The following is a 24,620-nucleotide window of genomic DNA, read 5'->3' as shown; positions in this document are numbered from 1 at the left end:
CAGGAGTTACTGGCCTGTAGAAAGCAGACTGCCCCTTGCTGGTTGTAGACCCAGTTCAGCAGAGCACTTCGGCTTGTCCGTTGACTTGAGTGAAATGCAGGCACGTGCGGAGGGGCTTTGCTGACTCGGGGGCTAACTTAGCAGTTTTCCTGCACTGCCCTAGCAGGCCTTTGGGTTCTTGGCCCGTTAGCCAGAAGTCCTCACTTTGGCTGTGGGAACTGAGGCTCAACTGTCAGACTAAGTCTGAAGTGTCTTCGTAGCTGACTCTCCTCTCTCAGATATTTCCTCCTCCTCCATGGCCGGTGGGTGTGGGGTCAGTGCTGCACTTTGTGAGTTTCCAGATGCCCATTTTCCAATGGATTTTTCACTCCATAACTTCCCAGTTGCTCTGTTGGACTGAGGGACTGCCAGCGCTGAGTGGAAATGCTTTCGAAGCCTGGCAGATGATTGAGTCATTGAGGAGGGTAAACCCAGGCAAAACCAAGGGCTGGCATGTTTGTGATCACAACCAAACATGTTATCAGTGCTAACCCCACGCACTGATTCTTGTGGGCTGCCATGAGCGAACCTTCCTGCACATGTTCTTCCCAGCCCCAGTTCCTTTGCATTTTTGCCTTAACTTTGAAATCTCTCTTTATTTGGAGCCCTAAAGCATGGTTCTAATGTGTGGGTTACCTCCCTCTTCTGTCTTCTAGCTTTCAGAGACCAAGATCTTCACTGCCTCCAATGTGTCTTCAGTGCCTCTGCCTGCCGAGAATGTGACAATCACAGCTGGCCAGAGGTGACGGTTTAATATTAATGCTATGGCAGTAGCAATATGGTAGTCCGGGGGCAGGGCATTGCTTCATAGAGTCATAGAACCACAGGACTACAGGGGACCACAAGGGTCACCTAGTCGAACGCCCTGCCAAGATGCAGGATTTGTTGTGTCTAAACCATCCAGACAAATGGCTATCCACTTGGACAAAATTCAGGAGCTCTGAATAAGTTCACATGGGTTTGAGTGGAAGGGCTAAGTGCTTGGAGCCCAGGTTTGGAAGCCAGGAATTCCCAAGTTCTGTTAGAATTTCTGTCTTCGGCTCGTCGGATTCTCCCTTTGTAAAACAGCTTTGAGATTTTCAGAGCAGACTAAGGGATTTAGGCACATCTTCTCTTGATTTTCATGAAAGGCACATGTCTAAATCCCCTAGACTAATTTGAAAGTCTCAGCCAAGATGCTTAATTACTTCACAGGAGGATGTGAGGGTTATTCACGTCTGTAGAAAACTTTGAGTTCCTCCAAAAGGTCCTATCAAAATTCAGAATTATCTCCATAAAGTTTAGATTTATTCTTGCAGACAATTCATTGAGTTGGACATATAAATGTAAACCATTAACATGTCAGTTGTTGGTCCCAGGAAAACAGTTACATCAGTGGCCTGTTCATTTATTAGTCAAGGTTTCACCTGCTTGGATGCGACTCTGTTTTGTGTAACTTCATAATTTGATTGCCCTGGGTTACCAAGCATAAACCTTTCTGTCTCTGTCCATTATGTTGATTGCCAGACTTTTCTTAGTGGTTTGGCAGGATTAGCTCTGCTTACTCAGCCTAGCCGATAAGTAGCACAGGTGTGCCTTGCCCAGGTGACCATACGTAATAGCTGCTCTTAGGCCTGGTTTTTCCTTTTGGTTACTTGTAGTAGGTACGGGTGGCTGCTCCTTTCAGGCAGTCCTTTGAGATTGCTAGAGACAGTTGCTGACTAGTGCTGAGGTAGTGTAGTGTGAATCTCTTTGAGGTCACGGGGGTGGGGAAGGACGTTCTTGGCTGGAATAGAAAGCTAACAACCCTCAAGGGATGGTACGGCTCCAGTTAACCTGGGTGGTTTCATCCTTTTCCTTCTCCCAGAATTGACCTTGCGGTGCTGTTAGGAAAGACACCCTCTTCTCTGGAGAATGAGTCATCAAACCTGGATTCAACCCAGGCTCCTTCTCTTGCCCAGCCGCTGGTGTTCAGCAATTCCAAGCAGACTCCTATGTCCCAGCCTGCATCTGGTAACGCCTTCTCTCATCACAGCATGGTAAGGAAACTGCCACTCACCTTTGCCTAGGCAAGGTAGGGGGCCTGCTGAATTCACCCACCTTCTGAAACCCTCTCTTCAAGTAATAGGGGAGGGGCAGAATGGGTGCACCCATTTAGTTGAGAATGCCCAAGCTGCGTGATTTACAGCTTCAGTCCTGCGCTCTTGGCTCCCAGTGTTGTGAGTTCATAGGAATTAGGTGACTGAGCAGGGTAACCTCAGTGCTGGAGCAGTGTTCGGTCCTGGCTAACCCTAGGCCACGTGCCTCTTTCTCACTACGAAAGGGGAAAAGTGAATCCCATAGCCTCTGAGCAGCTGTGAGCTGTATTGTCTGAAAGGGCGACAGGGTGGTAACCACAGCAAGGGAGCATGCCCCAAGTGTGTCGGAGCAGCTGGGCCTGTGACCATAGCCTTGCTGGGTGTCTCCTGTTCTGTACTTCCCTCTGGATGCTTCTCAGAGAGCTGGTTTCTCCCTCTCAGGGAGACGACTTGTCCCAAGGACAGACTCTGGTTCCAAGGCACCAAAGGTGCCTGTTCCTTAAGGCAGGCGAGTGCTGCCACTCTGCTGTGTCCCGCTCCACTCAATCCCTGCATCTCAGGCTTAGCTTGTGCTGGGTTGGTTCTTGGCCAACCTGCAGCTGCGGACAGGGGTACCCCCAGCCTGGTATGAGCTGAGAGCCCAGCAGTCCTGTGTTGAAGAGCGAAGAAGGGAATTGTTGAAATGCACCCAGAGAGGTGCCTGGAGCTGGACAACTGGTTCTTCGTGTCACCCTGGCAGACAGATCGGGAGGATAAGGATGGGTGGCATTTTCCAAAGCACCTATGTGACTGGGGAGCAGGAGTCCCATGGACTTTCATTGGCACTTAAGGATTCTTGCAGATCCATCTGTTCCCTTTACTGGAGAGCTCAGCTGTGCTGCATCCATGCCCTAAAACCTGGCATCCCACGCAGTGCAGGGCAAAATACGAGCATAAAGCCTCTCATTACAGACAGCACCCACAGTACATCCACTGGAAACAAAGCCTGTGTGTGAAACATGAAGGGCAGGGGCACTCAGCTTTCCTGCGGCTCAGGGCTGCCCTTGGAAATCGCGGCCCCTGCTTTTAGTGGTGACTTTTCCTTTCCTTGTTAAAACCCCAGGTGAGCATGCTGGGGAAGGGGTTTGGAGATGTCGGAGAGGCCAAAAGCAGCAGCACCACAGGCTCTCAGTTCCTGGAGCAGTTCAAGACAGCTCAGGCTCTGGCCCAGCTGGCTGCTCAGCACACCCAGCCCGGCGGGAGCAGCACCTCCTCCTCCTGGGACCTGGGACCCCCAGCCCAGCCCTCAGCTCTCGCGCAGTATGGTAAGGCATCGAGGACGCGGTCTCTGGGCGGCGAAGAGTGTGCTGCAGTGGGTGGCGTGGAGGATTCACTTGGGGGTGCGAGCCCTGGAGCCTTTGGGCTCATTGCCGTTCAGAACAAATCACCGGGAGCACACATCTAATTGCCCTCGGATTGGAGAGTAATTATTGCTCATTAAGGCACTCTCAGGGTCTTTCCTCGTCCTTTTTCCACTCCCAGCAGCCGAAATGAGCTCATTCTGTGTGTCCATCACACTGACACCTTTCAGCCCTGCCAGCCTGCCACACGGACACCTGCAGGCATCTGCTGACCAGTCCCCTTGCCATTTACGCAGCCTAGCATGCTTTCTAAGTGCAGAGATCTGTAGAGAGGAATTTCATGAGCGGTGGTCTCAAGTACTTTGAGTCCAAGAGCTCTCCAGCGGAATAGATCTCAGATACACAGGCATGTGTCAGCCTCCATCTGCTGGAGGGAACTGGGCTGCCGATCTCATCGGGCCCCTTGGAAAGGAAACTAGCCTCTGCTGATGGCTCTCATGCCAGAGGCCAGTGGGGAAAGGAAGCGATTTTCCTGGCCCTGGGGATACCTATGATACAAGAGCAGCTCTAGCTGTTCTGTGCTTCAAAGGTCTCTCCAAGCCTTGCATGGTCTAGTGTTAATGCAGTTCTTTCAGCTCCTACACGTTGTTTCTTGCTCTGGGGAAATGGCTCTGGTTCAAATATGAGCTGAGGAAAAACTCAGCCCTGTTCCAGCAGCCGCCAGTGTTGGCATCCTCTGAGTGTTTCAGATAAGGAGCCCCAGAGCAGAGGCAGAGAGAATGGGAGTTGTGTTTAGTAAGCTGGGGTGTAGGAGGTGCAGCCAGGCTGAGGGGAGGAAGGCCTGGGTGGTGGTCGTGGGGTGCGCGGTAGGTGAAGCAAAACAATCGGGCAATCAAATGCAGCCAAACTTGCAGAGGAGGGCAGGGAAGCAAAGCCAGGTTTCTGTGAGAGTCGGTCTTTGTGTAAGAGGCATTTGCAGTCATTCTGTGATGGAGAAGCTCTGCTGACTAGATCTGCTTCCTTCCACCCCTAACCTTCATGGCAAAAGCTGCAGGGAGGCCTTATACGCTGAGCTGAAAGGTGGAGTGCTTGACAGGTCAGCACACTGCCCGTGGAAGAGGGCAGGGGTCTGGTTAGAATGCTGGACTGGGAGTCAGGGCTCCTGGGGTTCTTTTCCCAGCAATGCTCCTGACACCCTTCGGAGTGGTACTCCCCATGCGCCCATGTAGGAGGGACCTAATAGCTCCCTGGACATTAACTAACTGTGTGAAGAGCTTTGAGATGCCCGATGAAAGGCTCCAGGGAGGGGCAAGGTCTCAGTCATTTATTTCATTACTGAAACCTAAGTGGCGGGACTTGTGTTAGCTCTCACGAAACAACCAGTATTGATCCAGCCTTGTTTTGCGCAGCAGATCTAAAGACCCCAACGGACTCATCAGTTCACAGCCCCTTCACCAAGCGTCAGGCTTTCACGCCAGCCTCAGCGATGATGGAGGTGTTCATGCAGGACAAGCAGCCTGTGGTGACAGCTTCTACAACGGCACCGCCCCCACCATCTTCCCCTCTGCCCAGCAAAACCAACCCTGTTCCCCAGATGTCCCCAGGTTCATCGGACAACCAGTCCTCCAGTCCCCAGCCAGTGCAGCAGAAGCTCAAGCAGCAGAAGAAGAAAGCCTCCTTGACATCTAAGGTATGGGGTGTGTGGGGAGGTGGCAGCGGGATCGAGGCACAGCTGTGTTGGAATTGTAGCAGCCTCCCTCCCTGTTAATGGCAGTGGAGCTGGATTTGACTACCCTGAGTTGGATTAGGCTCTCCAGGCTGAACAGATTCATGTTCACAGCGTAATCCAGAGCACCTGCAGACCACAGGGGCGAGTGTTTTCGAAATTCCAGCAGGGTGAGGGTGGGTGTCACTGAAGTCAAGTCTGGGGTTCTCAGTACCTCAATATCTGACTGCAGAGTCATAACCCTGCAGACATCCGTGTAGGTGAGCCCCCGTGGCCTGATCCCTGTACTTGGGGGCTGCTGGTCAGCTGACATAGCTCTAGCATCGTAACACTGAAGTGTGGGGCGGGCTGAGGTCAGAGCCCTCCTGTGCACATGTAGAATTTTCTCTGCCCGCTTCAGTCTGATTTGTTGTTCAAGGCGGTTCTCCCTGCAGGCGGCTCGCGCGAAGTCCCCTTTGCCCAGTTTTGTTGTCCTTGCAGTGACTTGCCTTTCAGGGACCCCTCCTTCCTTTGCAGATTCCTGCTCTCGCGGTGGAAATGCCTGGCTCAGCTGATATCTCAGGGCTAAACCTGCAGTTTGGGGCATTACAGTTTGGTTCGGAGCCTGTTCTCTCGGAGTACGAATCAACGCCCACGACGAGCGCCTCTGTGAGCCAGTCTCAAAGCAGCCTCTACACCAGCACTGCGAGGTAAAGGCCTGGGGCGCGCAGGGAAACACTCCAATGCCTGTGGTGGGAAGAGGCAGGTAGCACTTGCTCCTTTGCCATTAGGGGCAGCCTTGTTTCCAGCTCCATCTGGGTCTCAATGGACCGGCTATAAAGAGCCTCTATGCTCTAACCCATTGCAGGGTCAGGAGGAGAAACAGCTTCATCCTAACCAGAGGGGCACCTTGTTTGTACTACTGAGATTCTGGAGTCTCCTGTACCAGCCACAGCACAGTGGGGCGGGAGTTTCCTTGGTGTCCAAGCCGCCTGGGTAAATGAGCGCAGGCCAGCACTGCTGACCCTGCAGCCTGCCCCTGCCTGCTCCGGGAGCCCCCTAACTATACTGCATACCAGTAGACCCTTTCTGGCTGGTCTCATAGCTATAAAGGGGGGACAGCGTATGCAACAGTAAACAGTTAAGTTGCCAGCGGACTCATTCAGACAAACCTATGGCTGATTGGCCTGCGGTACTTAAACAGAAAGTAAATTAGGGCAGGTTTCCTGCTGCTGTTAAACCACTCCCTGTGAATAATGAGAGGGGAATCCCCAGTACAACTGCGCCTTGTTCCAGGTGAACAGGTTGTGTGTGTGCTTTCTTCTTCACACTGTAAATACAAATTGTGGAGACTTCTGTAGCAAACAGGGAGAGAGCTGAGCACGTCTGTCCATTCAAACTGAGCGTGCCTTGTCAAATTGAAGGCTTCTCACCCCCTTGCGGTCTAGCTGATCCTCCTTTGGGAGCTGCTGCCACTCCCAGTCCCTAGCAAGTGTGTTGAGTATCCCTTATTACACAACAACTTTGCCCTCATGTAATTCTGAACAGGAAGATGTTGGCCCTTTTGTCCTGGTGGAGTTACTGGGGATGTCTGGCATTCAGGCCGGGGAGTGGAGGGAAGCAGTCATGGTTTGTGAGAGTAAATATGCCTTAGGAGCTCTAATGTAAACAGTGACTTACGGCTGACCTGCCTGCCCCAACCCCTTCCTGTGCAAGGTCTGTGGCACAGTAATTCACAAGGGTTTCAATGATGTCTGGGTTCTGTGCATTTACTGCCCAGAGCTGGGCAGAATGGTGGAAGGGCTGGGGAAGACCTGTAACGTTAGGCAGTTCCTCCTCCAGCCATTGCCGTGTGTCCCCGGTTTATGTGCTTGTCCAGTCTGATTTCAGAATAGCTTTATATTCTCTCTCCTTATCAAGGATGGGGACCTCTTCCCCTTTGTCAGAAAGGGGAAGACTTGCCTGGATTTTTCACACTTAATTTTATAGAGAGCATTACATCCCCGAACCATTACAGAACCGTTAGCTTAGAGATACTCCGACCTCAGTGGTTCAGGAGCCAAATTAGCAATCAGCGTTACCCAAAAGGGTCACAGTTGTGGGAATTCATTGTTTCGTTTACTAGAGTGCTATAAATTCATATTTAAACAGCCTGGCCAGGGAAACGTATATAATTCTCGCAGCAAAATGACTGACCACGTATTATTATTTTATCAACTGCAGCTGATTAATAACATAGTAAAAGCCTCCTGATTGGTTCATAACTTTAGTTAGTAATTAAATTGCACAGGGGTTTTATATCATGGGCTGCACATAGCTGCAGGAGACCCATTAAAGAGCTGCTTGCAAGCCTCACTCTGAATATCCCTGCATTAGCGGGTCCTCACAGCCTCCCTCTAAGTACTAGCTCCGTTTTATGGGTGGGAAAGGGAAGCCCAGAGAGAGGAAGTGACTTGGCTTGGGCCACGCAGTGAGTCAGTAGCAGTCAGAATGTGGGAGTTCCTGGCTCCCAGTCCAGTGCTCAGTCCTCAGCACCACAAGCCTTTTTCAGTGAGACTCTCTCTGTGGCTGGGCCATCCCTCTCCTGGCTGCACTTCTCTGCTGGGTTTGATCAGCTACATCGGTAAGCACATGTAAGCAAAGGCTCGAGGCTGCCAGCCCAGCAGGGTCACTTTGGAGAGAAAATAAACCCCTTCCTTTCTTTCTGTGTAGTGAATCTTCGTCCAATCAAAGCCAGGAGTCTGGTTACCAGGGCGGCACAATACAGACAGCAACGTATACCTCCCAGAACAGCGCTCAGGGACCACTGTATGAACAGAGATCCACCCAGACCAGGCGATACCCAAACTCCATCTCCTCCTCGCCCCAGAAAGACCTGACCCAGGCCAAGGTAGGGAGCTGGCCTTAACTGCCTTCTGGGGCCAGCGCATCCCCTCTCGGTGGTGCTGTCTTACCATGGCAGAGTGTGAAGCCCTGTGTGGAGGGGTGGCTGTAATTCTGCAGCACAGGAAGGGTGTAAGAGAAATCAAAAAGCTGATAACTGGGTCCTGCAGATCACTGCAGAGGGGGAGCCGGCAAACTGGGAGAGCCGAATGCTCAGCGTTGCTGGCTTGCTATGGAAAAGCCCTCTCTTCTGCTGAGCTAAAGGCTTGCTGCTGTGTAGAGGTGGACCTGATGTCGTCACCACAGGAGGTGATGGTTGTCTGCAAACTGGCCTTGCTCAGGACTGAAGGAGGAGAGGTGGGAGTGGGTCATTTTAAGTGGAGAGGTGAGTGAGGAAATCCATGGTTCCTTGATTCCGCTGTAACTTCCTTTCAAAATCTGCAACACCAGCTAGAGGCAGGGTCTGTCAATATTTCTTGTAAATTGGAGCTTTATCATTAATTTAGCCCCAAGTAGGCATAGGTGTAATCCTGGGCCTTGTAGCTGCAGTGCGGCCCCCTGGGTACTGTGGTGGAGGGTGCATTTGCAGTGCCAACAGTGGATGATCTAGTTATTTCTTGGGATGGGGAACGTGTGGGATTTTCTCTTTCCTTCCCGTGATCCCGAGTGTCTCCCCTCTCTCTGGCCAAGGGCTGCACGCACCTTCCGCTGGAGCCTGCCACGCCACATTTGGGTTAGCTGCTGAGAGGGGCATTGGTCAGGTGCCGCTGCTTGCAGAGTCTGTCCCTTTCTGGTCTTCCCTGCTGGCTTCTCGGGGTGGCCTCTTTGGGTGGGGTGGGGGAATTGCCTCATGGATCCTTTGGTGTCGCCTCTTGTCTTGTGGAATCTGATAAATGTGCTGAGAACCCCTCGCTGTTGGCCACATGTCCTGTGCCTGCCAAGTATCAAGAGTCCCCACGCTGAGATTTGTTCACCTTCAGTGAAATTCACTGGTGGCAAAATGAAAACTTACAGACGGTTCTGCTTTTCACACACCACCTGTGGTACTCACTGCAGAAGGGTAGTGCTGAGCTTGAGACTAGCATGATTCCAAAAGGGCTTGTAGATCCTTATGGATCACAAAACTATCCAGAGTGGGAATAGTTAATGGAACATATGTGTTGGAGGAGATGTAGACCTCTTGATCAGCACTTGAGCCGGTCTCTAACTACTAGGTATTAGGAGGTTTCTTGCACCTTCCTCTGGAGCATCTGTACTGCCCATGGTCCGAGGGGAGCCTGAATGGGTTAGCCTCGTGTCTGATCCAGTCTGATAATTTGTACGGTCCTAGGTCTGCTCTTGGAGCTATTGTGTGGGCCTGGAGGGGGGTTAAACAGATGCAGAGGGGTCAGTGAAGACAAGCTGTAGCCATCCCAAACTCTCCCCTTTCTCTTCCAGAATGGTTTCAGCTCTGTACAGCCCACACAGTTACAAACCACGCAGGCCGTCGAAGGTGAGTTGCCAGCATTACTCGGGGGTTGGGTTTGCTCACACCACACATTCCCTTGTGTTCCTTTTGGGGGTTGTGAGCAACAGCCTCAATCCACGCTGGCAGAAAATTGTCACCTTGCTGGCCTGCTCTGTGCTGCTTGTTTTATTTGCTTACCCTAAAATGTTCTGTCTTTTACCACTTGCCTCTGTGACTTTGGGCAGGTCACTTAACTTGTGTGCCTATCAAGTGGGACAGTCTATTCCTGATGATGATCCTTGGCCCTTATCAAGGGCTTTTCATTCATAGATCTCAGCTCTGTGTGAAGCTGGATAAGGATCATTGCTTCTGTTTTACTGTTGAGGGAAACTGAGGCACAGAGGTGCAGTGGCTTGACCATGGTCACACAGCAGGTCAGCAGCAGAGCCAGAAATAAGCCCCAGGTCTCCCATCTCCCAGTTTTGTGCTCTTGCTGCCAGTTCATGCTGCATTCCCTTCCTCCGCGGGCTGTTGGGAGGGGGGAATGTTTGCAGGTGGAAAGTGCTGGTGGTGTTCCCAGTGCTCAGAAGACCCCTAACCACAGCTTTCATTAATAGGTGCTCCAGGCCCTGTGGTGAAAGCAGATTCCCCCTCTGCCCCCAATATCGCACCTCTGAACGATGCAGTATCCGCATCGTCCCTGCTGACAACAGCCAGCCAGCATTCATCAGCTCTGAGTAGCCTGAACCACACTGAGGAGCTCCCCAGTACGACCACCGCCCAACTCAGCAGGTGAGCTCGGGGCATGCCAATTGCTGGAGAAGCAGAACACTAGGCCCTGTTCAGAAATGGTGAGTGGAGGGGACCTTTTGGACCACCTGCTGCCATGTGGTGATGTGGTACCCCTCCTCTGTCCAGAGAGGCCTCCAGGATCCCCTCACTCAGACACCATGGGATGGAGCTTCAGTCATTCTGGGCAAGAAAAGGTGTCCCTTCCCCTACCTGGCCAAGGCGTCAGGGAAGCGCTGGCTCCACAAAGGAAGTGCTCTCAAGGGACCTTCCCCTGAAATGTACCATGCTCTGTTTGCCTGGGAAGCAAGCTCAGCTTTGCTGTCAAGAGCTGGACTGCACTTGGCTTCCAGTCTTGTTGCTCTCTCCATATCTATCGTCCATCCCAAATGCGGTCTGGTCCTGCACCTGACATCTCCTGTGGAGGGAGATAATAGAGCTGTATGGTAGCATTGGAGGGGTAGTGAGCCCTGCTGTCTAACTCTGCAGTTGGCTTGACAGCTTTTTCTCGCCTCCTGCAGCACGTTACCCACCCAGCAGAACAGCCTCTCTTCGTCTACGTCCTCTGGGCGCACATCAACGTCAACTCTTCTGGTGAGTCCAGATGCTGCAGTGCAGATCTGCTCAGGCACTGAGCGCCTGTTACTCTGGCCCCATTCACTGGAAATATGGGTGCACCATCCCCTGTGAAAGCCAGGCCCTGATGCAGCAGCAGGCGATGTGTATAGCATAGATCTGGTGGCAAAACTGCCCACAGCCAAGTAACGAGTGCAGCCTGTCAGAGATGGGATGGGACTCAGCCAGGCTGGCCAGCGATCTAAAGGTTATGGGGGAGAGATTTGTTTCAATATATTGCATGCCTGTTCATGGCTCTAGGCAGGATGAGGCCTGTTTGTTGCATACCAATAGCTCCTTACTAGCTTGCTGTAGCCATTAAGGGAGAAGTGTATGCCACAGAAACCTGGAGTTGCAACCAGATGCAGTCAGACTAGACTGTGGCTGATTGAACTGCAGTGCTCCGACATACCGACTGCTGGCAGTGCGGAAATACTGAGCCCAGTGCTGCTGGTGCTCACAGCAGAATGAAATTCTTCCCACTCCACGGCATGCATTCAGTCACTGCTCTCCGGGGTTGCTCCAGAGTTGCCTTCAGCGTGTTTAAATACCAGGCGGAGGCTCCGGACGGTTTGCTTATGGGGGCACTGTTGGGAGCGGGGGTGGGCGTCTCTGGGACGTGGCACTTAACCCAGTAACACATGGCATGAGCAGCACCTTTCTCTTGGTCTCTCTCGCAGGACTGTATTGTTCCCCGTGTGCTGGGGAAGGCTCCTGGCTTGCTTAGGGGTTTTGCTTCCTTTTTAATTGTGGGTTCTCTCAGTACTGCCCCTTCCAAACCGAAGGGCCTTTTCTTCCTGTATCAGTAGCTTGCAGGGCCTTGTGTCCTGGCCTGAATGTTGGGGTGGTTTTTCGTGCTGGCTGTTGGGCAGCCAGTTCCCCAGATTGTGACTGTGGCAGTTTGACATTAGAGGATCTCACCGGAGACGGAGTCTGAACAGGGAACCTGCCACAGGGACGGCTCTTTGTGCCACTTGCACAATAGGTGACTGGGTGTGAAGAGCAAACAGCATCTTGTTTCAGCAGCTTTTCTCACCCCTCTTGTCACTGTTCCCCAGCTGCCCCTTTCGGGGTGCTGGAGGGGTAGAGGAGCCCTTTAAACCTGGGATTGTAAGATTTGCCCTGGTGGCTGAGGGGAGGTTTCGGGGTGGGTTTTGTTTTCCTAGTGTAGGTAAACTCCCCCATCTTGTGACTTTTGGAGATGCCCAGTCGCTGCGCCGGATTTCCATGGCCGCATTTAGTTCTGCCTGCAGCCATGTGGTACTGTTCGATAGGTGGAGACATGTAACTAGAACCAGGCCTGCACTTTGGGAGAGCCCAGCTGCAGAGCAGCATGCCCAGTGCAGGAGCAAAGCCCTCGCTGTAAACAGCTGCTGCAGTTAGGGATTTCCAGGTTCAGCAGCTGTTTGCACCCTCCCCCCTGCATACTGCTCCTCCTGCAGGGTGGTTGTTCGTCCTGCTTGGCTACATGGAGACTGCCTGGGCCTCTAACTCTCTCTCTCCCCACCCCCCTTTAGCACACTAGTGTGGAGAGTGAAGCAAGCCTCCATTCTTCTGCTAGCACTTTCTCCACCTCCTCCAGCACCGTCTCGGCTGCCCCACCTGTGGTCAGCGTCTCCTCCAGTCTTAGCAGCGTCAGCAGCCTGGGCTTGAGCCTCAGCAGCAACTCCACAGTGACAGCCTCCACCCGGAGCTCTGTTGCAACAACATCAGGTGGCGGGGGGCTGCCTGCAGTGGGGGGGAGGGTGAGAAGCTGATCTGGTACTGCGGGGCGGCTGCACGTGGTGGGGGAAGGACGAGAAGCTGATCTGGTACTGGGGGAGGGGGGGCCGCATGTGTTGGGGGGAGGGCTGATTTGATCAGTGTTTTTTTCACTGTGTAACTGTGTTTTTCCTCCTTCAGGAAAAGCCCCTCCCAACCTCCCTCCTGGAGTTCCTCCATTGTTGCCTAATCCGTACATCATGGCTCCAGGGCTGTTACATGCCTATCCGGTGAGTGGGGCTCTGGGGAGCTGGCTGCAGAGGTGCGGCATGCCAGTAGATCCTTCCTAGCTCTCTCTGTAGCTAGAAAGGAGGGACAGTGCATGCCAGAGGAATCAGAGTTGGTACCAGATGCAGTCAAGCAGACACCACCTGGTTGAACTTGCAACATAAAACTCTTACAAAAGGCTAATCAATGGGGCTGCACCAGGGCTCAGCTAGTTTGGAGGCTCCCCTCCTGGGAAAAGGCCCTGCGGGAGGGAGCAGTGCGTCTGTGTGTAAACAGGGGTAAGTGTCACTTGGTGGAGATGACTGCAGGGGTATTCTTGGTGGAGGACTCTGTCCGAGCTGCCTGCTCTGTGGTGTGCTAACCTCCAGCAAGCAGGGCATGTACAGACATCCCCCACCCCCATCCAATGCAAAGCAAAGAGCCCTGGGTCCCAGCCTGGTCAGCCAGCAGCACCTATTGATCCAAGGTCCCTGGGAGTGGAGGTTTGGAGCAGTGCCAGCTCCTTGGTGGGTTAACGTGCAAACAGCTGGAATGGGAAGTGGGTGGCAGTGGGACACTAGGACTTACCACTGAGCTTTCTCCTTACGGTAGAGAAACAGGAGCACTGAGTGCAGTGCCTCTACTGGAGAATTGTCCCCGAAGCTGGGAACCAGGGTGACGGACTGAACCGAAGATCTTAGCCGGGGTGCTCAGTTTTTCCATACCAGCCCCCGTTCTGTCGGGTGGTTGCGAGGCGCCCCTCTTGGTCAAGAGCCCACAGTCTTAGCTGTGTGTGTGTATACGTGTGAAACTAGATAAGTTACACACTTGTGTATACAACTTCTGCAAACTACTTACAAACCGGGATTGTCCCACCGATATTTGATGAGCCATACAATCCCATGTGGCACCACATCTCTCAGCCGCGAACTAGAGATCTTTGACCAGGTCCCGTAGCGGTTTCTCTCGTTCCACTCATTCTGTCTCTTGTTGTCATGGGGGCTGGTCTTCATTCTTGGTCATATAATTATCTGGACTATGGTCATTCAGATCTGCCTTGGCTACTTGGTAATGAGCTGTAAGATTTGTGTACCTAATGCAATCTCCTGCTCCTTTCTTAGCCACAAGTGTATGGTTATGACGACTTGCAGATGCTTCAGACGAGATTCCCATTGGTGAGTATGTAAAATAAGATATGTAAGGCGCTTCTCTAGTCCCAGCAGCTGGCCTGTATCTCTGGACCTGACCAGTGAATCCAGACAGGCCTGCCAGGTTGTAAAGTATTCGTGAGAGACTAGGAAAATGGGATTCCATATGTATACAGCTGTGGCGCTTTCTGTAGAGGTCACTCTAATCAATTTGTGATCAATTCAGCTCCTCCAGGTGTTCTCTGGCACTTGGGAATCAGTAGCGTTAATTATTTGGTCAGCAGCGATGATTGGGACAGTAGGTTTATGAAGCCGAGTCCAAAGCAAGCAGAGCTCCGCTCACTGTGAGTGGCGGATGGTGCTGGCTGGACTGACCTTCTCTAGAGACAGAGGGACTGCTTGCCCCAGGGATGTGGTACATGGTCTGCAGAAGAGGTTATTCTTGTTCCCATGGCTATGATGCTGCACGTACAGTCCTGGACCTTTTAAGAGCATGCATACCAGTAGACCTTTTCTAGCTCTTCTAATGGCCAGACGGGGGATGGTAAATGCAAGAGAAAATCCGGAGTTGCTACCAGATGCAATCAGCCTACAATGTGACTGATCTGAACTGCATTACTCCAACACACTGGACTGTTGCAGCCTGGAAATCCTGTTTCTCCAAGAGGCCCGCCTTTGTAACAGTATGTAGTTTATTGCGCTTTCTCCCTGTCTCTTTTAGGATTATTACAGCATCCCATTCCCTACCCCCACCACCCCGCTGACTGGAAGAGATGGCAGCCTGAGCAGCAATCCGTATTCTGGTAGGAGGGAGGCACTTGTCCCTCGTGTTTGGGGTGGCTTGGCTGTAGTGTGAGCACTGGGGCAGTGTTTTCTTCTGAAAGCAAGATCTCCGTATGCATGAGGTTTAAACGCTGCACCTGGAAGCAGCCAAGCAGGGGAGCTCTTAGATTCTGGATGCTCCACGTGGCAGGCTTTGCTGGAGCCTCTCCGACTCCAGCTCAGCCTGGTGTGTTTCTCCAAATGAGTGTGCGGCATTTCCTGTGCACTGCCCCACTGGGACTAGCACTGTGCAGTTCTAGCCTCGGGAGTGCGGGGGTGGCCAGCGGAGCAGGCTCTACCCGTGGCTTGCGGCGATTATCCAGCTTGGGGGCTTTATTCTCTTTTGGTCCCTCTGACAGTCCCGTTTCTGGTGTTACCATGACTGGACACCTCATTGCAGCAAAATATCTAGAGGGATCCATTTAGCAGGGAGATGAAGAGCTGCCTGTCTGGCTTGGCAAAGCAGAGTCTAAGCAGGGGAAGGTACAATTGGCAGATACACATAGGGGGTAGAAACATAGGAGGGACAGGAACGCTGAGAAGTAACGGTATGAAATTCAGGCTGAATAGCTGGAAAATCAGCTCTTTTGGGCTGTGGAAGAGTCTCCCAAGGGAAGAGTCAGGTGGGGCATTTAAAAACTTGACTGGGCAACACACTAGCAAATATGCCCTAGGGGTCAGTCCGGAGCTGGAATTAGGAGGGGCCACCTGGCCTAAAAGGGGCTTTCCATCCCAACTCCAGCACTGAGGCCTGCAGTTAGCTCCTTTAGCTGCTTGTCTTTGCTTTCCTGTGCATCGCTTGTCCTCCTGCTTCAGGCAGGAAGTGCTTTGGACCAGCCCCCTGACCTTAGAATCCCAGCCCCGGGCTGACGGGCCGTCGCATGCATAATTTGCCAAGTTAGCACTGGAGCCATAATTAGCATTTGTAGCTGTCCTGGAGCTGGCACTCTACAGAAGTCACTGCCTTACTGTGTGCACTCTGAATGGGGAGAGTGTTTGCAGGGAAGAGCAAGCAGGTGCTCTTAAAGAAATGCAAATGGAGGCTTTCCAGACCCCTCGGCCTGTGCCCAGTCTCCAGGGCCAGCTGCTCGCAGGAGCAGAGGAAGTGATATTTGCGAGTATTCTCTGCAGGTCATTGGGCCCCTGCAAGGGTACTTGCTTCTCTGCCATGGCATGGAGAGGACGGAGTGTGAGCAGCACTGTAAAAAGAAGCTATTCACATCTTCAGCTGGTCAATATCTGACTCCCCTGTTCAATGAGATCCGAGCACCAGGCAGCTACTGGCTGACGGGGCAGGGCTCTTAGGGTATGTCTACACTACACTTTAGACACCCGTGGCTGACTCGGGCTAAGGGGCCATTTAACAGTGGTGAGATACTTGGGCTGCAGCCTGAGCTTTGAGACCCTCCCACCTTGTAAGGGCCTAGAGCCTGGGCTGCAGCCCAAACTCCTATACTGCAGTTAAGCAGCCCATGAGCCTGAGCCCCGCAGGCCCGAGTCAGTTGGCCTGGGTCAGCCGTGGGGTTGTAACTGGAGTGCGCACATACCCTTACAGCTTGGGGTCACTCGTGAGCCTGCTGCTTTGTTCTGGGCCCGTTCCAAACTGAGTTTGGAATTGCCATAAACTCCGGGACGCTACTTGTGAGATCCTGGTGTGTCTGGCGCTCAGGCTGCGAGTGGGGCCTGCAGGAGTTTCTCAGACAACCCCAGTGTCAGTGGGTCTCGCTCCCCTGTGTGGGGGTTGGAGTATGAAGGCCAGAGGCTGCTATAAGAGCTTGTCCTGCCGAAGTGCTCAACACTATGTCATGTAGTTTAGTCCCTGGGGAGCTGATTACAGGAACCCATCTCCCTTTAGGGTCTGTTTGCCTGTGGGTTGCTCCTTGAGGGGCACAGAGGACAAAGGGGCTTTGGGGAAAGCAATTGGTTTAACAATCCAGCCTTGCATGCTGCATGGCTGCTGTGTGTCTGTAGGTCCTGCTGCAGAGGGGTCTGAAATGAATTCTCTCTCGGTGGCTGCGGGGAAGGGTCGTACGTACCGGGCCCCTTTGATTTAATGGCTTGGAATCCTCGAAGGATCATCTGGAGGTTGGGGCAGGGGCCTGCGTTCTGTTCCTGGTTCTGCAGCTGTCACTCTAGGACCCTGGGCAAGCCAGCTCCCCTCCCTGAGCGTCACGCAGCAAGGTTAAGGCTCACCAGCCCCCCACGGGAGGTTGAGGCCTATTGTTGGCAAAGTTCTTTGAGATCCTTGGGTGAAAGGTGACCAATGCAAAGCAGTCGATCCCAGTCACTCACTTGTCTGTCGCTCAGCCCGGTGGCCTCATTCCCACCCGCCTCCCTCTCTGCTCCAGGTGACCTCACGAAGTTCGGCCGAGGCGACGCCTCCTCCCCTGCTCCAGCAACAACTTTGGCGCAGCCTCAGCAGAGCCAGACGCAGACACACCATACCACGCAGCAGACGTTCCTGAACCCAGCTCTGCCCCCTGGCTACAGTTACACCAGTCTGCCCTACTACACAGGGGTACCAGGGCTCCCCAGCACCTTCCAGTATGGGCCCGCCGTGTTCCCTGTGAGTGCTCCCCTCTTTCCACACCTCGCGCGGGGGGGGGGGGGGGGGGCAGGGCATAGAAGCCTGGCTGGCCCTGTGCTCACCATCCTGGCCCCTTCCTTTCTCTAGGTCGCTCCTACCTCTTCCAAGCAGCATGGTGTGAATGTTAGCGTCAACGCATCAGCAACCCCTTTCCAGCAGCCCAGTGGCTATGGCTCTCATGGATACAGCACTGGTAAGAGACGCTCGGTGGGCAGTCAGTCGGTACGTCTGTAACATGTGGAGGGTTGTCAGGGGGGTCACAGGAGAGGAAACGGGCAATTGTCCCGAGCTGGAACAAACTAGTCCACTGAGCCCTGCCTGCGCTGGACTGCCTGACCGCCACAGACACTGCCTTTCCGCCTTGGGTCTCTCTGGGCTGCTGTTGGAAACAAAGTGCAGCTGCGGTCAGGACAAACACCACTTTCAATCCCAGGCCAGGAGATCCACCAAAAATCATCCTTGTGTCAGACTGCACCGAGCATTCCTGGGACTGACTTCAAGAGCCCTGGGGCTACATGGGCATTTACTCCTCATGGGGAGGGCACCTGCTGGCTAATTAGAAGCAGTGCTGTGGGGCGACTTGTCCATGAAGATGCTGGGATGTCCTCTCTGTTTATGTACAGACACCTTGTTCTTGGTGGATTGCCCACTGGTGGGTAAGAAGAGGGACTTTGCCCAGAGAAGAGTAAGGGCCCAGAGCGCTTCCTGGCAATGACTTGTAAGATGTTCATGTGCGGCTCTAGAGGGGTGGCCAGGACCCCTGGCACTCTGAGTCAAGCTTAAGTGAATTCTTCTTGCTCTCCCGATTGTCTGTGACTTCTAGCCTGGATGTACGCTTTCAGAGCTGCTGCAGGGTTTAGCCGTCAGATGAGTGACATGGCTGATGTTTCTCTTTCCCATCTGCAGCAGCATCGAGAATGGACTCGAGGAGAGACATAGCTCTGATGCACCCTTGTGCAGCATATTGATTCTTCTTGACCGGCCCAGCCATATCCCTGAGTTTGTTTGTATGGGATGCACGGAGCACTGCACACCCTTCCGGAGAGTCATGTGCTGGATTGCTGGCTCCCTGAGCATCGCTCTCAGAGACTGATAGCGTTTAAAGCTAGCAGGGACCATTAGATCATTTAGTCTGACCTCCTGTATGTGTCACAGGCCTGAGAATTTCACCCACATACCCCAGTAATGAGTCCAATAACTTGTGTTTGGCTAAAGTGCATAATCCTGAAAGGTAGCAGGGCTTAGTCTGCAGACCTCAGGAGCTGGACAGTCCACCCCCGCCCTTGGTGGTTTGCGGGTGATTAACTATTGGAACACTGAGAAACACTTGTGCCGAATTTCTAAATTACATTTGTCTGGCTTCAGCTTCCAGCCATTGGTTCTTGTTCTGCTGCCTCTGCTAGATTGAAGAGCCCTTCGCTACTTGGGATTTTCTCCCTGTGAAGGTCCACACACGTCATCAAGTCACGCTTTGATCTTTTGGATGAACTGAACAGATCAAACTCTCCGAGTCTCTCGCTGTAAGGCATTTTCTTCATCCCTCAAATCATTTCAGGGCTCTGCACTTTCTCCATGTTTTCAGCTTCCTTGTGAAATGTGCACACGAGAACTGGATGTGATATTCCAGCATCGAGCTAGTCAGTGAAGTATACAGGTGAAATCACCTCCTTTCTCCCTAAGTCCAAGGATGGCATCCGCCCTTTTTTGCCACAGCATCACACTGGGTGCTCGTGTTTAGTTACTTGTCTGCTATCAGTCACTACCTCTGAGAGGGAGCCCCCGTTCTGTAGGGAATTACTTGTTTCTAGTTGTATAATTTTCTATTCAAACCCACTTTGTTTGAATGGCCCAGTTTACCAGACAATCCGGATTGCATTGTATGACTGCCCTGTCCTCCTCATTGTTTATATCCCTGCCAGTCTCTAGTTCATCATCAGTGACTTTATATTTGTTTCCAGATCACTGGTGAAAATGTTGAACAGGGTCCGACTTAGTATCAATCCCATAGAAACACTCCCATTGACGACGACTGTTTGAGATGTCAGCCAGTTCTTAATCCATTTAACGTGTACTCCACTGGTATTGTGTAGTGCCAGTTTTTCCATGAGAAAGTCGTGGGGCACGAAGTCAAACACCTTCCAAAAGTATATTACATCTCTGCATTTACCTTTATCACCCGAACTTGGAATCTCAAGGAAGTAAGGCTTGTTTGACAAGACCTATTTTCTGTAAAACCACGTTGACTGGCATTAATTATATTCCTGTCCTTTAATTCTTTTTCTCAATTGAATCCCGTATCAGCTTTTCCATTATTTTGTCTGCGATTGATGTCAGGGAGGCTGGCCTGTAGTTACCCAGGTCATCCTGCTTGCTTTTTCTTTTTTTAATGTTGGCACAATATTAGCATTCTTCCAGTCCTCTGGAATTTCTTTAAGATTTCTGCACATGTGTTGACAGGCTGGGCTTTGTCTGACACCAGACAGTATGTGCTGTCTCTGCTGGGCTTTTACAAATGGCAGGTGTGTCTAGTGTTTGTGCACGGCATCAGGGTGAGAAGGCTCAGCTGGTCTGTGTCCTCCACCATGACCTATAAATCAGAGTAATTCTTGATGCTGCGCTGGCCCGGTGAGTCTGCTGACCCTGTCCTGGCAGCCCACTGTCATATCTCTTCCCCCCCAAGACCCTGAGCGACAGCACCTGTTGCTCTGTGATGCCAAAGTCTGGACCTGGCATGTAGTTTGCTGTGAAGTTGCTAGCTGACATGAAATCTCAGCCCATCTGGTGAAGTTCTGTGCGTGTCTTGGCTCTCAGTCCCCATGAATGTTGCACACAAATCAAGGACTTTTGCTAGCACTGGGCCCGGGTGTGTTGTATTAAGGGGCTACCCTGCCCTTTCTGTGCCTTGTAGGGGTGGGAATGTGGTCTTGTCTAGCTGCGTCATCCCTGCTGCCCCCAGAATGCTGTGGCCATAGCCCTCTTGCTCTCAGCCCCACGTCCTTGGTTGCGAAGCCCTGGCTAGTTCAGGAGATGGGGAAATGTTCCATCCCCTTCGTTGCGGCAGCCAGGATATCCTGGAAATGTTGCGCTAGAAGGGACTTCAAGAGGTAACCAAGTCCCTCCCCCTGCACTGAGGTAGGGCCAAGTAAACCTAGACCAGCCCTGACTGGTGTTTGTCCAATCTGCTCTTAAATCTCCTCCCTCGGACGCCTATGCTGGAGCTTAACTCCCCGGAGAGCTAGGAAGTTTTTCCTGATATCTCACCTGAATCTCCCTTCCTGCAGATTGAGCCGTTACTTCTTATCGTACCTCCCGTGGCCGTGGAGAGCAACTGATCCTTAATGAAAATATTGACTGGTACCGGTCCCAGGCCTGTCCCCTGCAGGACCCCACTAGACACACGCTCCCAATCTGACAGCAAACTGCTGATAACTCCTCTTTGAGTTCAGTCTTCCAATCAGTTCTGCACCCACCTTATAATAATTCCATCTAGACCACATTTCTCGTTGGAGACCCGAAGAAACTGCTTTGGCAGCGGATTGTTCTGTTCTGGGATCCAAGAGCTGCTTGTCACCCTTGCCTGATGGTGGTCTCCTTGACAGATCTTCCCAGAACCAGATCGAAGTCCACTCCAGTCAGGATCCTTGCAGCAGTTCTTCCTGTTGCTGAATTGCTCTGCCAATTCTGCAGAGCCATGCTTCCCCTGGGGCTCTGTGCATCGGAGCTGTTCTCTGCACCAGCGTTAGCAAGATGCGAAACGGCTCCACGCAGGAGGGCTGGAGTGTTGGGCCATCTCCTCAGCACACCCCTTAGTGGTGCTGAGGCTGCCTGGTGACAGTATGTCAGCTCTGAGGGCATGCCCCTGCGGAGCGCACAGCCCAGGGAGCGGGCACCAGTGGAACGGGAGAGATGAGGAAATGGCAGCTGTTAGCCATCCACGGCCACCCGTTTCTAAGGTCAAAGCCCCTCTGGGGACTGTTGTCTGGAAGGACAGAGCTGCTCTGCCCTTTGTAGGAGCCCCTGCCCCTGCCGGGTGCTGTCTGGCAACTCCCACAAAGCAGAGGATTTCTTCTGGTATAATCAGGTTGAGGCAGGGGGGTGGGAGCAGGGTGGGGTGTCTGAGGCCAGGGCATTCAAGCTGGGAATGACAGATTCTCCACTCTCCTGAGAAGGGGCTTCCTCCTGCCAGGTGGGAGCTCTCTCCAAAGCCCACCTGGAGTGGGGGACTCCAGTGGCTGCATCCAGTGCTGTGGCTCCTTCCTGCCTGGGAGTGGCGCTGGTTCACCTGGTAACCTCAGGGTGCCCACCCCTGCCCTGCCTGCTGACGGGAGTTCCTGCCTGATGCTGACTTTTGGGTTCCTCCCTCCACAGGCGTATCCGTGACATCCAGTAACACGGGAGTGCCAGACATCTCGGGCTCAGTCTACTCCAAGACCCAGGTTGGTATCTCGTCCATAGTCTCTGGGCAGATAGTAGCTGGTGGGGGGGTGCTCCAGGGGGACCTGTGCCAGGCTTTGTGGGAACTGCAGGCCTGTCTGGGTGTCTGCTCTGCAGCTAGAGACGTGCCTCTTGGTCCAGTTAGACACTCGCACTAGCTTGGCTCGAGCTAGTGCACTGCGAGCCGCTGCCGACGTTGCGACGGTGCTGGCTGGACTGAGAAGCACGCTCCCAGCTGCAGTGTAGACATGCCCTCTAATGCAGCGGGCTCTGTGGGGCGATTGTCTCTCCACCCGGAGGCGATCTGGCTGGGCGGGATTTGAGGGAGCGGCAGGAGATGTTTTGGGGTTGGGAAACGTCTCCCGTCTGAAGCATGCCGGGTGAAAGAGCCCTCGCCCTGCGCCTGAAGACGCCGCGGCCACAGCTGCGTGTAGCCACTGGGGCTGGGGAGACGCAGGCGTGTGCTAGCGTAGCCCTACCTGGCGCCCCTCACCCCCCCGTGGTGTCTCCTTGGCAGCAGTCCTTCGAGAAGCAGGGATTTCACACTGGAACCCCAGCAGCCTCGTTCAACTTGCCTTCAGCATTAGGCAGCGGTGGCCCCCTCAACCCCGCAACGGCCGCAGCGTACCCACCAGCGCCATTCATGCACATCCTCACCCCGCATCAGCAGCCCCACTCGCAGATCCTCCATCACCATTTGCAGCAGGACGGCCAGGTAAGCAGCCCCCCAGCCCCCTGCCGGGTTATTTCCTAGGGCTCTCTCTCGCTCCCCTGGCCCCCCTTCCCTTCTCATGCCCCACAGCGGACACATGCAGACACGCGGTCACATGCACACACTCGTTCATGCCTGCACATACACACACGGCCTGTGAGAGGAAGAGGTGAGGAAGGCCCGGGGTGCACTCAGCTGGGGGGTACTCAGCGCCACCCCATTGCTGCTGGGCCGTACCAGGTACGTTCAGCCATTGCCCCTCCCCCCGGGAACATACCTGGTACGTCCTGACCTCCCCGTTCCTTGCAATGGCGGCTCTGCAGGCCAGCAGTGGAGGGGTTAATGGCCACCCCCACGATCCCGCCGTAGCTGTCAGGTCTAACCGTGGATTTCTATTGTCATAGTTTGTCCCTTTATTTTCCATATCCTGGCACTGCAACAGCTTCCATATTTGCAGATGATTCTGTGCTGCCAACGCCAGCAGGAGGACCAGGTAATGAACCTCTCTGAATGGTAATGCCTTGCCCCTCCCCACGCTGCCCCCTAGGCCCCTCAGCCCCCAATCAGCCCTTCATACGCTCCCGAACCCTCTATGGCCGCACCACCCTGCCAGGCAAGGAGGGAGGCCCTCAGTCAGTAAGTGTGCACACACTCACACCCGCGGCACAGACACACACGCCCATGCTCACACCTGCCCGCCCCCACCCCCGGTTCCCTGAGCCGCAGCCCTGGCGGAGCCCTCCAGCTGCTGCTGTGTGGTGGTGTTGGAAGCATTCCTGGTCTGGAGGAAGATGCGCGGAGTGGCTCATGGGGAAGGGGGAGGCGGGGGGCCCAGCTGGGTCGGGGGCTGTGGGCTGGTGTCAGCCTGCTGCACTGGGCTAGAGCCGTGCCGGGGCGGAGGGCCGCAGCAGGTTGGCACCATAGCTGCCTTGTGCAGCCCAGAGCGATGCTGTGGCCTGGAGCTCACCTGGCATGGTGAGCACGGGGCAGCTCTCCTGGAACTGGTCTCGCAGGTCTGCAGCTCGTGCTGTTAAGTGCCGGTGCGGGACTCCTGGGTTTGAGGGCAAGGCACGGCCTGGCATGTGGTGCGCAGAGCAGGCTGGGCTCAGGACCCTGGGGATTCTTAGGGCTTCCAGCTCGCCCCAGTAACCCTCTGCTTCCCCTCCAACCCCCCTCAGAGCGGCACCGGACAGCGCAGCCAGGGTAGCTCCATCCCCCAGAAATCCCAGGCCAACAAGTCCGCCTACAACAGCTATAACTGGGGCGCCAACTGAGGCTGCAGCGGCCCTGCGCACCTCACCACTCGCTTCTGGAAGAGAAACGTACCGAAAACGACGACAAAGGAACCCGGGGAGGAGGGAGCGCCCCCTATCCCCCGGCACAGCGCCAGCAGCCCCCGGGGCAGGCCGGCCACTTGGCTCTGCATTGTGTCTGTTTTCAGCCACCTTTCCTGTTGTATGTAATATAGAATTTGTATTCTCTCTCTTTCTCTATCTCTCTCTGCATTCAGACTGAACCGTTTGCCGTAGGGGCCTTTTTTGGTTTTTACTCCTTTCTCTCCCCCACTTTTCCCCCATCCTGCTGCCCCCTGACCCTGGTGGACCTAAAGGAGTGGAAAGCTGCAAGCCCACCTACAGCAAACCCCCTTTAATATTAGGAATAAGAACAGTAATTGATATGAACAGCATTGTCCGATGAATTAGTTGAAGTGTTTTTTGTACTGTGTTCTAAATTTAATGGATAAATGTGTCTTGTATATAAAAACGAAAACCCCACGCCGTCCTGGAGTCCTCATTTCCTCAGCACACTCCACTGCTCCCACAAGCCCAGGAGGGTACGTGGAGGGAAACCCCTCTTTATTTTAAGTTCTCCATCTGCCCCCTTCCCCACAGTGGGCCCCAGGCCAGGCCCTTCGCCTCCCCCCTTGCACGCTGTAAGTATATTCTGCTTTTGGGTTTTTTTGGTCTTTTTTTCTATGCAGTCCAGATCTTGTATTTTTCAGTTGGAACTGGTCACTTCAAATGAAGCCCCCGTGCGGGTTATTTACTAAAAGAGAATAAAGATCACAAAGTGA

General features: G+C 53.5%; 1 protein-coding gene across 50 annotated transcripts in view; it reads left to right on the top strand.

Moving 5' to 3' along the window:
• The window catches only part of UBAP2L (ubiquitin associated protein 2 like), a 43,569-nt gene extending 18,949 nt beyond the window's left edge, over nt 1-24,620 (top strand). For 8 of the 50 annotated variants that reach the window (XM_037882623.2, XM_037882613.2, XM_043534964.1 and 5 more), the window contains 19 exons: nt 696-781; nt 1,886-2,057; nt 3,199-3,400; nt 4,849-5,126; nt 5,679-5,851; nt 7,854-8,031; nt 9,462-9,516; nt 10,089-10,263; nt 10,782-10,854; nt 12,393-12,588; nt 12,778-12,866; nt 13,965-14,018; nt 14,713-14,794; nt 17,162-17,379; nt 17,488-17,593; nt 21,769-21,836; nt 22,352-22,549; nt 22,989-23,039; nt 23,725-24,620. In XM_037882623.2, the coding sequence (XP_037738551.1) occupies nt 696-781; nt 1,886-2,057; nt 3,199-3,400; nt 4,849-5,126; nt 5,679-5,851; nt 7,854-8,031; nt 9,462-9,516; nt 10,089-10,263; nt 10,782-10,854; nt 12,393-12,588; nt 12,778-12,866; nt 13,965-14,018; nt 14,713-14,794; nt 17,162-17,379; nt 17,488-17,593; nt 21,769-21,836; nt 22,352-22,549; nt 22,989-23,039; nt 23,725-23,820 (2,550 nt within the window). In that variant the 3' untranslated portion in view covers nt 23,821-24,620. Of the gene's footprint in view, nt 1-695; nt 782-1,885; nt 2,058-3,198; nt 3,401-4,845; nt 5,127-5,678; nt 5,852-7,853; nt 8,032-9,461; nt 9,517-10,088; nt 10,264-10,781; nt 10,855-12,392; nt 12,589-12,777; nt 12,867-13,964; nt 14,019-14,712; nt 14,795-17,161; nt 17,380-17,487; nt 17,594-21,768; nt 21,837-22,351; nt 22,550-22,976; nt 23,040-23,724 lie in introns of all 50 variants that reach the window. The other 42 variants (XM_043534976.1, XM_043534968.1, XM_043534955.1 and 39 more) reach the window with 11 other exon arrangements.

Source organism: Chelonia mydas, chromosome 24 (assembly GCF_015237465.2).
Source record: "Chelonia mydas isolate rCheMyd1 chromosome 24, rCheMyd1.pri.v2, whole genome shotgun sequence".
NCBI classification, from domain to species: domain Eukaryota; kingdom Metazoa; phylum Chordata; order Testudines; family Cheloniidae; genus Chelonia; species Chelonia mydas.
Note: the sequence above shows the minus strand (reverse complement) of the source record. Positions and strands in the feature narration are given on the sequence as shown.